Source organism: Chrysemys picta, chromosome 1 (assembly GCF_011386835.1).
Source record: "Chrysemys picta bellii isolate R12L10 chromosome 1, ASM1138683v2, whole genome shotgun sequence".
In the NCBI taxonomy this organism is placed as follows: Eukaryota; Metazoa; Chordata; order Testudines; family Emydidae; genus Chrysemys; species Chrysemys picta.
This window is the reverse complement of record NC_088791.1, coordinates 116,648,276-116,665,038: the sequence shown is the minus strand read 5'-3', so window position 1 is coordinate 116,665,038 and position 16,763 is coordinate 116,648,276. Positions and strand designations below refer to the sequence as shown.

The 16,763-nt window shown below is 42.2% G+C and overlaps 1 protein-coding gene across 2 annotated transcripts in view; it reads right to left on the bottom strand.

Moving 5' to 3' along the window:
* PIK3C2G (phosphatidylinositol-4-phosphate 3-kinase catalytic subunit type 2 gamma) overlaps positions 1 to 16,763 on the bottom strand; it is a 305,535-nt gene that overhangs the window by 213,470 nt on the left and 75,302 nt on the right. For both annotated transcript variants that reach the window (XM_065567969.1, XM_065567972.1), the window contains exons 13-14: positions 9,832 to 9,963; positions 1,839 to 1,953 (exon numbers count right to left, since the gene is read on the bottom strand). In XM_065567969.1, coding sequence (XP_065424041.1) covers positions 1,839 to 1,953; positions 9,832 to 9,963 — 247 coding nt within the window. The remainder of the gene's footprint in view (positions 1 to 1,838; positions 1,954 to 9,831; positions 9,964 to 16,763) is intronic.

Genomic DNA, 16,763 nt, shown 5'->3' with positions numbered 1-16,763 from the left:
CCATTTAAGTCAATGAGAGTTTTGCCTTTAAATTTAATAGGACCAGGCTTTTACCCAGTGTATCTGAGCTCATTAGGTCTGCATGGGACTCCAGGTCAGAGGCTTCTCCCTCCCTGTTTTTAAACTAGAGATGGGCCTGAGCTGCAAAGTTTCAATCCAGATCAGCAATTCTCCAGAATAGTGTGGGGGAGGAGGGGTTCAGAGTCTGCATATTGAGTTGGATTCTAAGAGACAGGGACCAAGCTGCAAAGTTCAGATCTGGATATTAATTTCCCCAGAGTTGGGAGGTCTTCATTCTGAGGGAAGGAGACAGGAGTTGGCACAGGCCCATTTTTAGCTTCATTAAGTTATGGGGAAAAAACCTCAAAAATGGGGTTTTTTTGGGGAGGTTCTATTCAATTTGAATCAACAGCATCCCCAAGTTTTGATATGTATCTGAAGTTCTTGGTTTTGCAATAGTAGGCTGGAAAATTCAGTAGAGCAGGCTGTTTCTGGTAATTCCTTGTTTCTGATTGGCCTGTTAAGGGCTCAAGAACAGCCTCTCATGATTTTTCATCACTTTCACTTCCAGCTTGGTCTGGGAAGTGCCGTTTCATTATTTAATGTAATAAAATGGGGGGAAAGCTGCTAACCAAACTTTTTCGAAGCTCAAAAGTGTTTTGGGTTTGAGTGGCGGGTTAGATGAAAATTCAGTTTTTTAATCCAGTTCAATTTGCGTATCATAGAAATTACATCATAATGTATTAAGAGACATTCACAGCAGGACCAGAAAAGCAGTCTCTCTAACCCATATATATGTGCATACTCATTCTCACAAACTATTAACAAAAAATCACCACCAATAAATGGACTCTCAGAATACAGTACTCCTGGGAATTAGAGCACACACCAGTCACATCAAAAGAGCTTTTTAAGGCAGCTTTTCCTGTATGTTCAGTGTCTCCTACTGTCATATTTACAGGCATAATTGAGTATGGGAGGGGAGTGGGAAATTCTTTTCTGCTGTTTCTTAGAGCGGAGAGACAGATTTTAAATTAGTAGCCCTCTACTGCCTCACCTTCCTTTTATTATTAATACAGAGAAAGCTATTTTAAGGAGCTGTCTTTGACTGTATTATTCCAACTAGAAACTCTTGTTCACTTACTTATTAAAAAATAGGGCATTTTTCGGCCAGCCTCATTTATTCACATTACTTGCCTTTGTGCTTCATTTGCTAATAACGATCATTTGGTTTTTGAATACGAAAAGCAATTGGTTGTGCCTTTAAAATTACCAGTTCAATCTGCGAACAGGACAACACTGGGGACAGAGAAAATGTCTTTTCAATATTTGGAGGCCATATACTGCCCTTGGTCTACACGCAGAGCTCACAGTGACATCAGTGGCAGCATGGCATTTGGTCATGGATTAAGAGTGGTATAAATACAGATGCACTTTGTAGCTCCTTCCCCACAGACCTTTCTGCAGACTCAGTTAATTGTTAGTTGCCTGCGATGTGTATAAAGATAAGTAATTCAGTGGTATACTGGATACAAGTGGGACAGAAACGCAGCTGTGAGTAGGGTACCAGGTCAGCAATTTGTGTCAAGGAACATGGAAGAAAAAGTAATCTACTCAGTGCCTAACCCCCACAGCCTGTATCTGATTTAGCAAGTTGGTGTATAATTGCTGTTATGTAGAATTTTACTCCCCCACAATTAAAAAGGCTGATAGCATACAAGCAGAGGTCTCTTATGACTTTTAAACTGTGGGATCAGGAAGAACCGTGTAATCAATCATTTACTGCAAGTTATTTGACGACAAGTCCTTGCTTTGCTTTCTCAAAAAGCAATCCTTACCTGCAGTGTTACTAGCGCTGGCAGACTAGTGTCACAAATGCCTGGAGCTATCATGGTTGTTGGAGGCTCACTGTACAATGCCATACTAAACAGCATGGTTCCATGAATGAACTTTCTGCAAATTTCAATATACGTAGACATAATACCGCATCAGTAGTGGAGATAAACCAGACAGGCTTGATTGAAATTATATCAGAAACATTGAAATCAATGACTCGGGGAATAAGTATCTACATGGGTAACAAATATTTAATAACAGGCTCTCCAATCTATCAGAAAAGAGTATAACATAATCCAACAACTGGAAGTTCAAACTAGATAAATTCAGACTGGAAATAAAGCATACATTTTTAATAGTGAGAGTAATTAATCACTGGAACAATTTACCAAGAGTCATAGCGGATTCTCCATCACGACAATTTTTAAAACATGGTATGCTCTCTAGGAATTCCTTTGGGGAAGTTTTATGATACATGTTACACAGGAGGCCAGACTAGACCATCACAATGGTCTTTTCTGGGCTTGGATTCTATGACTCTATGAATGGGACAGGCCACAAACCCTAGTCTGGTAGTTCAAATCTGGTCTAGGTCAGTAATGTCTGAAAGTTGCTGCCCTCAGTAGCCGTTAAGAAACGAGTTTGGTAAATTGTCAGTCCTGGTCCACTGGTTGGGGCAATACAGAAGACACCAGTTCAGTTCTGTGCTCCAACACAGACTTCCTGTTTGATCTTGGGTAGTCACAGTCTCTTTGTCCTTCAGTTCCCCATCTGTAAAATGGGGCTAATACTACTTCCCTACCTTACAGGGATGTTGGGAGAATAACTACTTTGAGGTGCACAGATGCTATGGTAAGGGGGGCATATAGGTATCTAAGATGGATAGAAAATATCCACCACCACAACTGGCCATAGTTAAGCACCCTATTTAGTAGTATCAGTCTGGAGGACTGAAGGGGCAGGAGGACTGAGGCACCCATAGAAATGGTCCCTCTAGGAGGAAGGAGATAGTGCAAGCTTCCTCACTCAATCTGTTCAGTGGATAAAGAGAAGGTTATGGCCTCTAGCACCTGTCTGAGCACGACATTCACAAACAAAAGTCTGATCAGAAACATGCACGCACACTGTCTTCAGATAAGAAAACTGCAGGTCAATATAATTCATTCAGCAGTGCCTGAGTACATTTGGAAAGACATAGGTGCAAGTCCTAATCATAATTAATCCACGCACTTGAATTAAGATATAGTGTATCTGTTTTGCCTTTTAATGTACTCACATCTTAGTGGCTGTTTGGGTTAAGATCAGAAATCAAAATTATGTATAAAAAGACATATTCAACATTTTTTCTACTCCTAAATAATTATTTTTAGTGACAGGCAAATTTTCACTACTATTAGCACTGCACAATCAATACAGCTGTGGGAGAATGAACTAAATTCCTTTCTGCCTACTAGAGCATCAACAAAATAGATACTTGAGTTCAGAACACAGAATCTTTAGCAGTGGTGAGGATATAAGAACACAGATGGGTTTTCTGATCCCAGTGAAAGTTTGCAGCGCTGACAAAAAAAAGGAATATTCTGAATTGCAAACTGAACTAAATTGCTATAGAGTCATTGAGACAAGAAACATGGGAACCCTGCAATGTCATCTTTGCAGCCACCATTCAGAGTAAAAGTATGGTTTGTTTTTTTACTTCTGAAGATATTTGGTATTGTTAGTGCAAACACTATTTCATTGAGAGAGCAAAATTCATGAGGATCAAAGACAAATGATTTTCAAAAGTTTGTTTTGCAGCTGCAGGTGTATGGGGAACAAAGAACACTGATGTGAACAACAGGATATTAGGGGAAAACTAGTTGTGAAATATGAAGCTGTTCACCTTTAGGCCACTAGTTTGAATTCGAATCAGATCAATAGTGACTGAAAGGTGTTTCCAGCTGAGGTTTACTTGGGTGAACTTTATGAAATGAGTCACTGCTCTTCAGCTCTTTGCTAAAGGGCAGGTGTTCAGATCACAACAACTCACCGTAATCAGCATTAATTGGTACTATTGTTAACAGTCTCAGATGAACAGCCAAGGGTTGAATGGACCTGGTGGCGAAACTACCCTCACCCCCTTTTATTATCACTAATCATTTATATTGCACTACAAAGGTACTTTAAAAAAATCCATAGAGCTGTGGTTCCTGACCTGGAAACCTTTGAGAGAGATAAGACCAGGAATGGGGCAACTGTGAGGGCAAAGGAGGATGGGGCAACAAGGTAGGAAAACAAAGTAGGGAAGATTTGATAAAAAATGTTTTTTTAAGGAGATTTTTGAAGAATGAGCATGCAGGCGCCTGATGAATGAGAGCTGGGGACTGTTTTAAATGCCAGGGGCAGTAGAGGAAATGAGAAGATAGAGCAGTAAGGAGAAAACTGAGAGCAACATGAAGGTGAATAGGAGGAAGCAAGAGCAGAGTAAGTAGGGCAAGTTTATACCTGGTGCTGAAGGAAGCAACAAGAAGCTTGAACTTGATGTAGTAAGAAGCCAAGAAGCTCGCGAAGGGATAAAAGAAGAGGAGATTACAAAACATGACCAGCCCACAGAGAAGAAACGTAATAGTTTTGATTTGGAGTGGCTGATTATGAGATAGCAGGGGGCATCTAAAAAGAGATTTCTGAGACACAGTGGAAGATGTGAGATTGGAAAGAAGGCAGAATTCAAGGTTAAATATCTGGGAATCATCTGCATATAAGTGGCAGTTAAAACCATGGGAGTCAATAAAATCACCCAGAGACAGTATGAAAGGAGAAGAGTGGATCAAGGAAAGAACGCAGATAGGCCTGCGGAGCTAAGATCGGAATCTAAATCAGAACTTTCTGGCCCTGACCTATCTGTAGATCAAACGCTGAATTTTGCCAGATGTGGGTGCATGCATTAGGGAGAAGAATGGGAGGTGAGAAAGGATGATATGGTAGCAAATGAGAAGCTAAAGAACTGGTCAGCAAGGTAGGAGGAACACAAAGCAGAATAACAGAAGCATAAAGTAGAGAGGAAGCAGAGGAGGAGATATTTTTGTTTGATCAGGAGATAGTGATTACAATATATAGAGCGGCAAGGCTGCTTGAATAGTGTAGAATTGGAAAAAAAGGAACCAGTGTATGTGGTTGGATAAATATGTAGTATTTATGACACACATACAAAAAATCTCTGTCTCTCTCTCTCTCCCTCTCCCCCCCCACACACTTAGTGATGTAAACGCACTGATTCAGTGCAACCAAATAAAGTAATACAGTAATTTGTGTCATTCATTCATTCCACACACACGAATGAATGACACAAATTACTGTATTACTTTATTTGGTTGCACTGAATCAGTGTGTTTACATCACTAAGTCAAACTCTTTAAAGAAGGACAAGCCCAAAGTCATATGAAACACCCTGTAACCTGGGGAAGAGGGCTCCACAAGAATACAGAAACTACACATCATTTAAAGCCCAGTTTCCCCTGGAGCCCCCACAGAATTATGGTGCAGTTACATGGATTGCAGGTCCCTAGAACAAAGTCTGGAGACAGGACAGCAATAACTGGGAATTTCTTTATACATAGAAGAATGATGCAAATGGCAGGAAGAGCAGGTGGTATAGCACGGTGGGATGATTCTGAAAAGGAAAGGGCCAACAACTAGAGCGTTGATAGCCAACAACTTCACTAACATTGTCTATCTATTGTCTCACTATCTGTATGAGAAAGTTTCTTTAACAATAGAATATGGATGGAATGTGAACAAACTGTGCTATATATCTATTTATTTATTTACACAGACCAATGACAAGTGAGAATACCTTCAACAGATTTCCTACTCTTGTTTATAACAGGACCTGAAGTAAACTCCCAGGCTCATTGCGTTACAAGACAAGACAGAGCTTAAGGACAGCTCAAGCTCCATTAAGTTACAAGTTCAACCTTGTGCCCTGAAGTCACATGGGGGACTTCGCTTGCTGAGACCAGCAAAAGAAAATGATGTTGCCTGCTCTCTCTGATTTGAAAATACCACTTCAAAATAAGCTGTGTTGTTAGAAGTGGTGAACTCAGAGCAATGAGCACTGTGGGAGACATTACCTCTCCCAAATTGCCCAAAATGATGGATTTCTGATGCCTTAATTAGGTTTGGAACTCTAAACTATTTAACTCAAGAGACAAACAGATTTTCCTGATGTGCAAGGAGGAGACTTGGCACTGTCATTGCAAATACTTACTGAACAGCTTCTCGAGTTTAACAAGTGCTCTTTAACTCCACCATCCAGTTCCCTTTTGGTAATTATATTCCATATACTGCCAATTGTCATAGAAGGGCAAGCAGCATGAATATTAGGGTTATTGGTTAGAAAAGTCTGGGGCCATGATTAGCAGTTTTATTATTTATATTTCCAGATGAAAACCTAGTTAAAATGGAGTTAGGTTGAAAAGACATATCAATGATTAAAGATAAAATACATGATAGAAATGTTGCAATTATCCCCAAACCGTCTATTATAAACCCAAAGAAATTCATAGTTGACTTTAAACTTAAAAAGAAATCCAAACACATTAAGGTATAGAAATGCAGAGTCAGGGCACCCAAACAACCTTAATTCTGCACTGTAGCATACTATGAAACGCTCATTGGAACTCTTTAATATCTAGTCTCATTGAGTTCATATGAGACACTCCCAGTAACCTGGGGCAATGCATCACTGGTGTGTGTTTCTAAGTACTCATTTATACCACTGTGATTCAAAACTTACTCCACTGAAATCATTAGAGTCACTGTAGAGTCACATCAGTGAAGATGAGAGTAGAATTTAGCCCATAGTTTATCACTATTCTTGCTTATCGTATGTCTATATTTCTGTATTACAGGACTGTTAAAATTTTCTGCATAAAATTTATGAACAAAAATTAAAGATTAAATGATCGATGTTTTGAATGGGGAAAAATAGTAAGGAGAAGCAGCTCAACACACACTGCAATTATCGTCCCTTAATTTCCTGGACTGGAACCCTTCCGATTAGCCAATCAGATTCCTTTGTCAGAATCATGTGTGTCAAAGTGGCATAATTCCCCAAAAACTTATTTCTGTTACTTTGTAGGTATTTGACCTTTCAGAGACTGTATTTTACTCCAACTACAAAATATTCAGGTATGGCTCTAATGGAACAGTAAAGCAGACTGATTGAGTGTTCAGATATTTTAAAGTTTCACTTTTCTGACTGAATTTCAAGGGTACTTTTGGTTTTAAATTGGGCTATCAATTCAAATCATAGTAAGTAACCAATTTTGTGGAGCTGTGGTTGGCTAGAGGAGGGAAAAGCACCTATACTTCTCTATATTAGTAGTTTCTCCTAATAGTAAATGACATAGCTAACAGATTGGTGAATGTCGAACACACAGATTCTAAAGTATTCCTCCTCCTACACCTAGCTTTAATTTCTCCTTTGATGGGTCATTTGAGCTAGGATCTATAACATACTGAAATAGCTGTAATGGAAAGTATTCTTGTATTTCCTTACTTATGTATACTGGTTATGTATAGGGCCCTACCAAATTCAGGGTCCATTTTGGTCAATTTCATGGTCATAGGATTTTAAAAATAGTAAATTTTCTGATTTCAGCTATTTAAATCTGAAATTTCACGGTATTGTAATAACCCAAAAAGGAGTTGTGGGGGAGTCACAAGGTTATTGTGTGGGGGATAGGGGGTTACACTACTGCTCCCCTTACTTCTGCACTGCTACTGGTGCAGCGCCGCCTTCACAGCTGGGCAGCTGGAGAGCAGCGGCTGCTGGCCGGGAGCCCAGCTCTGAAGACAGAGCCGCCACCAGCAGCAGCGCAGAAGTAAGGATGTCATGGTGTGGTATTGCCACCCTTACTTCTGCGCTGCTGCTGGCGGGGCGCTACCTTCACAGTTGGGCGCCCAGCCAACAGCCGCCGCCTTCCGACCTCCCAGCTCTGAAGGCAGCACAGAAGTAAGGTTGGCAATTGGGGTTTCTCAGGAACCCCAATTTGAGAAATGCTGGTCTCCCCCGTGAAATCTGTATAGTATAGGGTAAAAGCACACAAAAGGCCAGATTTCACAGGGGGGAGACCAGCATTCATGGCCTGTGATGTGTTTTTCATGGCCATGAATTTGGTAGAGCCCTAGTTATGTAGCACCATGAAACAATAAGGCCATATTTTTAATAGAGAGGTAAAATTTTCAAGAGCACCCAAGTTACTTAGGGGCCTAACATTCTTTCAAAGTCAATAGGAATTAGTTCTTAAGAGTGTCTAACTGCCACTTTAGCACCTAATTCCAACATTTGGGTGCCACTGGCACCACTGCTCAGCTGCTGCCTAACCCAGTCGGCACCTAAATTCCCCATGGTGCCTAAATTTCTGCTGCTGGGCACTCAGAAAACTGCCTAAGTCCTGACACTGCCAAGCTGCTCAGCTCCGAACTTACACCTAAGTCCCTGGAGAATTCACAAGCTAGTTGTCCCCCCGCCATCTTGCCTGCAGAGCCTGATCTGGTAGGCGTGCTCAGAACATCCCTAATCTACACCGACCAGGTCTCCCACCTCCCAGTAGAGCACCCTAACCCCCAGGTGCGAGGGTATTTTGGGGTGGGTTGCACTTTGTATGAAATACACCTCTACCCCGATATAACACAACCCGATATAACACGAATTCTGATATAATGCGGTAAAGCAGTGCTCCAGGGGGGCGGGGCTGCACACTCCAGTGGATCAAAGCAAGTTCAATATAATGCCGTTTCACCTATAACACATTAAGATATTTTGGCTCCCGAGGACAGTCTTATATCGAGGTAGAGGTGTACTTATATAGTCATTGGGCCGGAGAGTGAAAATGACTCTGTAGCCCAGTGAGTAAGGCAGTTACCCAGAAGGTGGGCACTCTGGATTCAAATTCATGCTCTGAATCAGGCAGAGTGGACATCGGAACCTGGGTGAGTTCTCTAACCACTGGGTTATTGTGTATAAGGAGGGGCTCCACCTCTTTCTTCTCATTTTTTGTGAGAAAGGTCTGACCTGGATTAGGCACCTAGCTCCAGGAGAGGGTTCACGGCAGAGACCCTGGGGGATTTTTACCTTCCTCTGCAGCATGGGTCACTTGCAGATTTAAACTAGTGTAAATGATGAATTCTCTGTAACTTGAGGTCTTTAAACCATGATTTGAGGACTTCAGTAACTCAGCTAGAGATTAGGGGTCTATTACAGGAGTGGGTGGGTGAGATTCTGTGGCCTGCAATGTGCAGGTGGTCAGACAGATGATCATGATGGTCTCTTCTGGTCTTAAAATCAGAGTACAAATATCGTTAAAAAGCTGGCCTTAGCCCAAGTCAAAGATAAAATACAACATACTCACTTTTGAATATTTCACCCTAGGTCTTTATTTACATAGAGTTACAGAGGTATTCATAACCGACAAGCATCTTTAAAATAATGTTAAACTGAGTGTTGGGTAAAAAGGGAAAGTTAAAATGTGAGGGAAGTTTCTAAACTATGGGGAGGGAACAGAGAAACTGTTCACTGTAGTCCCACTAGCAGCACCATTCTGGGAAATATGAGAAGTAAGTGTATGGAAAGGGTCGGGGGGCGAGGGAACAGGAAAGCAGATCCAGAAAGAAAATAGTCTGAATGAGAGGGTAGTTTAGTGAGGGTAGGGGAAGGCAACAAGGCCCTTCAGCATGAGGGGCATTTTCTAGGGTAACCCAGTGGACAGTCAGAGAAGCCCAATCCAAAGGGGTTCAGGAAAATCAAGACTTGAAAGAGCTCTGAATGGAAAGGTGGAAGAATTATTGAAAGTGACTGTTTCAGTCCTTATTGCAATAACGTTCTGTTTAGCTGCTCAAATTAGTGTTCATTTGTTTGTATATTCCTTTCAGACCTCCCTATCATGCAGAGTATAGCACTTAATTAAAGAACCCTATTTAAAAAAAAACACTATCATACAAAAATGTACTTACTGTTTTTGATACAAGGGGAAACATGTCCAAGCCAGTATTTCTGTATTTTTAGACACACAATTTACGCCAAATAGTTTTACTATCAATATTGTTTCATTAGGAAGAGATTTTATTTGTAGAGGAAAGTTGATTCTGAAAGAAAAATCACAATTTTAAGAAATCTAACATACTTTAACATTGTTATTTGCAGTTACTGCTTTTCAAGTTTTACTGTATCCCACAACACACCTTACTAAGCAATAAACTGCAATTCCTTGAGGGAAAATGCATCTGACAGATCTATTATAAGCATTGCCAACAGTTAACCTGAGGTCACATTACATGAGAAAAGGCATATAAAATCTTGTCCATCCAAATGATCAAACACTAGAGAAGAGAAGGGCAGGACTAGTTTGGTTGTTGCAAGCAAAGGCCATCCCGTTAATACGAAAGTACATTAGAATAAACACTGAATGAAAAATGGATTATAAACTAGTGGTAATGGGCTAAATTCTCCCCTCAGGCATATATGCACAAATCCTATTGAAGTCAATGGGAGAGTGAGTGAGTGAGTGAGTGAGTGAGTGTGTGTGTATCTTAACAAATTCTAAGATATGATGCCATTCTCTAATTTATGCATGTATAATCAATGTGTAATTTTTTTTCAAACATAGTTTAAAGGCTGATGCGGTTTTAAATCCAATGCATGTCAATTTTTTAAGAAAGTAAAGTTGTAGAAACTAGTGTCCATTTCAGGTTTGTATTGCCCATTAACAAGTAGATTGATCGATTAAATTAGTTACGTAGGTTTTATAAACTGGTTTACAATTTTAATTCGCACAAATCCTAATAATTGATATTTTTTTCATACCTGTGTAAAAACATTTGAGTCATTAGTTCAGAGACCTACAAGGTATTACTTTATTTTTCCTGAAGTGAACGTTCATATTCAAAAGCACGTCTTTTATTTTCACTGAGAACATTTGGTGCAAAGCCAGATTTTGCAAACAGATATTGAGATTAATTACATTTTCTACGCAAACAAAATCAATATTCAGAATCCAGGGTTAAAAGAACTATTTTGCAGCGGTAATACAAGCATTTTAGAAAATGAAGATCTGAACCCGCTTCAATATTAAAAACTTAGGATATAAATCTAAATTAAACAGAGTGAATTTTTTCAGCATTCTAGACTGTTTAATGAAATGATGTAGTTGTAGGTGTTCTCAAAAATGTGTATTGTCATTCTGGAAACAAATCTAGGAAGCTCCACTGAAATAATTTAACAGTCTGGAAAACATTAGGATTAGAACTAGCAGGGGTAAGGTGGAGGGGTTATGTGGAACTTATACTTAGGGTAAAAGTCCACTGTCAGTTACATTGTTATAAATCTGGCATAACTTGACTGAAGGTATACTTGAACAACTGACTTCCCTCCTCCCCCCCCCACACACCCTCCTTTTAATAAAGCAAAACATCTATATTCCACTCATTCAGTTTAAAGAGCAGTCTCACGCCAAAGAAATTAAGATGCATCCCCCTGTCTCCCCAAATGTCCCTATTTACAGTTTTCAGACAATGCACTATATTTTGTTCTTTCTTCCAAAGCTTAGTGAATTTAAAATAGTGATTGGGAAAGCAGTCTATTTCACACATCTCCAAATCAGTTATTTCGTGTCTTTTCATTTACAGCCCATCAATTCCATTCATCCTGAACAAAGTGACCCTAAAACATGGGTACTCAACCTTAAACATCTTAAAAGATCTGATGCAAGGTGGGAAAAAAAGCCCTGCACTTTATTATACAGGAGATAAAAGATTACTCATAAACCGGGCAAACATCTTTGCTAATGCCAGGAAGCCTCATTAGTCTTGTAACCAAGTGGAAAAAATATTCCTCATATTACAAGATACGGATTCTCTACTTCTCTTTTGCTGGAGGCTTCACTTGGACTTTGTCATGACAAAATACATAGCACTACTAAAAGTAGGCTATATTAAGCTATATTAAGTGCAGACTTTAAGAACGGCTAGATCATCATGAGACTGAAGCCATAGGTCAAATCCAAGACCTTATTGTCTATCTGGAAAATTTCCAGTGATATAGGGTGTGTACAGAACATGGGAGATAACTGTATTACTTATAAATATTCTGTGTACTTCAGTTTACCTGCTTGATATTATTCTGTCTGATGATGAAGATTAAATAAAAGGGGACTATTAAGAACAACAAATAGGAAACAAAACAACGGTCAGAGATAAATCACCTCTGCATAAACAACTTCCAGGGTGTTAAGATAACATTGGGTAGGCTATTAATTAGGAAGATGCTATTTCCAGACTCCATGCAAATTATACAGCTGGTTTGCCAAGGTTCAGAGTCTAAGATCACTGGGACACTGAACAGTTAAAAACGTCCTCTCTAGAGAGGGAGAGGGAATGCAGCCATTAGCCACTGCTTGAGGGGACACTCAGAGGAACCAATACACAGGCCCTATGGGATGGGCCTGTGTTAATGAGGCTTGCTCAAGCTGCCAGGGAAATTATAAGTCAAGGCATGTAGGACTTCTGTTGTTTTACTCTATTCTTTGATTTCAATGTACCTCTGGGTGAATAAACAATACATTTGTTTTGAAGAAGCTGTTTTGAGTCATTCCAGTCATCTGTTTGTCAAAGTCTTCTGGAGAAAAGTTTCTTGCAGATGCCAAATGCAGTTGGGCCTGTTGTGTTAACACAGTTGGGAAAGAGGGTAGGGTTACCATCCGTCCGTATTTCCCCGGACATGTCCGGCTTTTGCGTCTCTAAATAGCCGTCCAGGAGGAATTGGTAACAAGGTTAAAATGTCCGGGGTTTTTTTCTCCCTCGCCTCCCTCCCTCCCTTCCATGCAGAGTGTGGCTGCTGATTGGGCGGCTAGGCCGATTGACCCACTCCCATTGGCCTCCAGCAGCCAGAGCCCTCCCCTGCTCCCCCCTCCCTCTCTCTGTAGTCCTGTGCAACACACAAACCGACCCACGTGGAGCCAGAATGGTAAGAGGAGTGGGGGGGGGCAGTCAGGGAGTGGGGGAGTGTTGGATGGGTCCCCAGCCTCCACCTGCCACCCCCCCTCCGTGCATCCCCCCCTCCGTGGGTCCCCCCCGTCCCTGTCTGCCTCTCCCTTGTCTGCTGTGCTGGCTCTGGCAGTACACGCAGACAACTGCTGTCTGCTGCCCCCGGGTCCTAGTGCCCCCATCCACTAATGGGAAGACAGGCTGCCCTTACCCTGCCCTTCCACCCTAGCCCTGAGCCTCTCCAACACCCCAAACCCCCCAGCCTTCATCCCCACACACCCTAATCCTCTGCTCCATCCCTGAGCCCCCTCCTGCATCATGAACCCCTCATCCCCAGACCCATAGCCCTCACCCCTGCATCCCCTCCTATCTCCAAACTCCCTCCCAATCCCCCTCCCTCTTCCCACACACCCCCTCCTGCCCTCAAACTTCCTCCTAAAGCCTGCACCCCCTCCCTTTGCACCGCCTCTCACCCCCAAACTCCATCCCAGAGCCTGCACCCCTCACCCCCTCCTGCACACCCACCCCCTGCCCCAGCCCGGAGCCTGCACCCAGCACCCAAACTCTATCCCAGAACCTGCACCCCTCCTGCACCCTAATCCCCAGCCCAGGACCTGCACCCCAGACCTCCTCCCCCCACCCAACCCCCCTCCCAGAGCCTTAGGCAGGTGGGGTGGGGGGTTCTGGGCACCACCAAAATTTCTACAACCCTGCCACCCATGCGAGTGGATAAGGGTCAGGGCAGTCAGGGAACAGGTAGGGTCCTGGGGGGGGACAGTTAGGGTAGGGGGTTCTCAGCAGGGGACAGTCAGGGGACAAGAAGCAGGGGGGGTTGGGGTTCTGAGGGGAGCAGTCAGGGGGTGGGAAGTGGGAGGGAGTGGATGGGGCGGGGCTAGGGCGGGGCTTCCCCCCCGCCCCCAGTGTCCTCTTTTTTGTTTGTGGAAATATGGTAACCCTAGAAAGAGGGGTGGGGGAGTTCTGAAATCCAGAGATCCAGTCTAAAAGTGGTTGAACTGCAGGGCTCTACCCTTGCAAGAGATGAAGAAAGCAAAGCCTGTCACCTGAGAGGTGCACTTGAGAGGGATTGTAAAAGGGCCCAAGTCACTGCTTGCCTTGTCACCATTACATGCTGCAACCTTCAACTGCTAGTAATTTGAAAGGAGTTCAACTCTGACTATTTGAGATCATAGCTCAAACTTTAGAAGGTATAGGCCAAATACGAAGCCTTATTCTAGACCTAGGAGGAAATGTGACATTTGACATTACTTTCAATTCAGACGGTCTAGGAGTAGATTGCATCTTGTTGTTCATATACATAAACCACCATAAAACAGATAAACTGTGCAAGCAGATCACAAGGCCCTATGAAGAATTTACAGTCCGAGGCCTTAGATCCTGACTTCAATGGGTTCCATTCACATTATGAGGTTGCAGAATCATCGCCCAAGCCCAGTCTAGGGGTATATAGGCCCAGAATGACTTTCCCTTGTAATAGCTGCTCTCACTGTGTTTCTTCTGTGCTCTCAGTGATTATCTGGGTGGCACTCAGGCAGCACGGAGAAAGAAGCTGTCTGAGTCAAATGGAGATCAGGGGGAGGGAAAAGAGTAGATTGGGACAAGGAATCAAGGAGAGAAAATGTGAATGGGAGATAAAGGGGATCTGAGAATGGTTGGACAAGGGTACTAGGATTACAAGCTCAGTGAGAAGACAGAGCCAGTGAGAAATGGGAGTGGGAGACAATTGGCTGGTAGGAACAATGAGATCAAATAAGGAGCTGTGGGAAGGGGAGGAAATTAGGACCAGCTGGACGAAGACTAGGATTAGCAACCAGTGGTGATTGTGGTGGGCGAATTGTGGCAGGGGAGGAAAAGAGACAGATCTAACAGCTGCAGTGAAAAGGGTGATTAGGACTGCCTGGGCAAGTAGACTAAGGCAAGTAGCCAGGACTAGGGAAGAGACCGGACTGACAGGGACAGGTTGGTGGAGATGGGACAGAAGGGGAAAACAAACAGAAGAATCTGTGCCCACTAGAGGACACACTCCTCCAGAGCCTGGAATGGAAATCAAGATTTCAAAGTCTCACCGTTCCTATGGTGTCAGCAAATATCTGTGAAACCCACTGGCAAAGTATGTCTCATACCCATATAATGCCAATCCATATAAAGGATGACAACCTACTATTGCTATCAGTTACACCATTAAGTGCAGAGGTCTGTGTAGTGGCTCTAAAGGCTCCAGTGCTACTTATAATTCATGTGAGTATCAACATGATGAAATTATTTTTATTTAGTTTGTTTTTTAAAAACCTAGGAAGTTAAACACAAAAAGCTAAATTAAAAGAACATTATTAAGGTTGAAGGTGGCTGACACAATCTTTTACTGGACCAACTTCTGTTGGTGAAAGAGAGACGCTTTCGAGCTTACACTGGAGACCCGAAAAACAGCTCTATGTGGTTGAGTAAAATATATTTCCTTACCCACACTGCCACAACACTGCAAACATTAAGGTTGTTAAGACAATCACTCAAAAAATCGGAAATGCCAGAATGACGTTTGCCTGTGTACATTCATTATGGTGCAGTCTCTAATTACATGATCACATACTATTTTTTAAAAAACAGGATCCCTGTCTCATTCAGTGCACAGGATAATTAAAATGTATACAACAGTAGCACCCAAAGACCATAATGAAAACTGGAGCCCTATTATATTAGGTTTTGCCTCAAAGAAATTAAAATCTGAACAGACATTCCAGACAAAAGGTGGGAAAGAGGGAGGCAACAAGCAAAGAAAGTGAGACTTCACAAGCAGCTCAGGTTCAAACACAAAAAACCTCCGTTAGGGTTTCTGGTTTAGCCAAAATATCTGTCAAGTGTCTAAGTCTTGAGCTGCCCTCCCCTCCCTATGTTTAGAGAACTCCAAAATACAAACCATATATATACACACACCTTCCTTAGGAACTCCTTGTCTGGGCCTCTACTCAGCAAAATCTTTCCCTCCATTGCCATCTCTCTTGCCCATATTGATAACTCAATCCTTTCTAATCTAAAGTAATGAGCCTCATTGGTGTCAGCTATATCCAATTAGCTGTCAGCACAAAATTCCTCCATCAGCTGATTGAGCTGTTGCTGGACATAAATCCAAGTGACTTTTTAGCATCTCTTCCTAACGGCCCCATTGTCACTCATGTCTCCTTTTAAAAAGAAAAGGCCAATTAAAAACCAGCACATAAATAAGTAAGAGTGAAATTAGCACTACGTATAAGGCAGCAAAGGAAATATATCCCAACAGAAAATGAATGGTACACTACCTCTTTCATGAGCTATTCTATTCTATATAACTTCATATATATCAGCCCTGAGTGAAGCTTTCACCCTTCCCTTCCCAAATATTATGGCGCGTACAGCACGCGGCTATAAGCATAGGAATATTGTCATCAGCCAGGTCCAGCTTCCAATAAAGTCACTGCCAGAGGGCTTTTAAATGGCCAAAAGCACACTCAACAGTCATTCTGTCCTTGTTCAGCCTGTTGTTGAACTGCTCCTTGCTTCTGTCAAGTTGCCTTGTGTATGGTTTCATAAGCCATGGCATTAAGGGGTAGGCAGGATCTCCCAGGATCACAATGGGCATTTTGACTTCCCCTACGGTGAGCTTCTGGTCCGGGAAGAAAATCCTGCTTGCAGCTTCTTGAACAGGCCGGTGTTCTGAAACACACGTGCGTCATGCACCTTTCCAGACCAGCCTGTGTTAATGTCTGTGAAATGCCCACGGTGATCCACAAGCATCAGAGAATCATTGAGAAATACCCTTTGCGATTAATGTACTCGGTGGCTAGGTGGTCTGGTGCCAGAATTGGAATGTGCGTGCTATCTATCACCCTCTGCAGTGAGGGAAGCCCATTTCC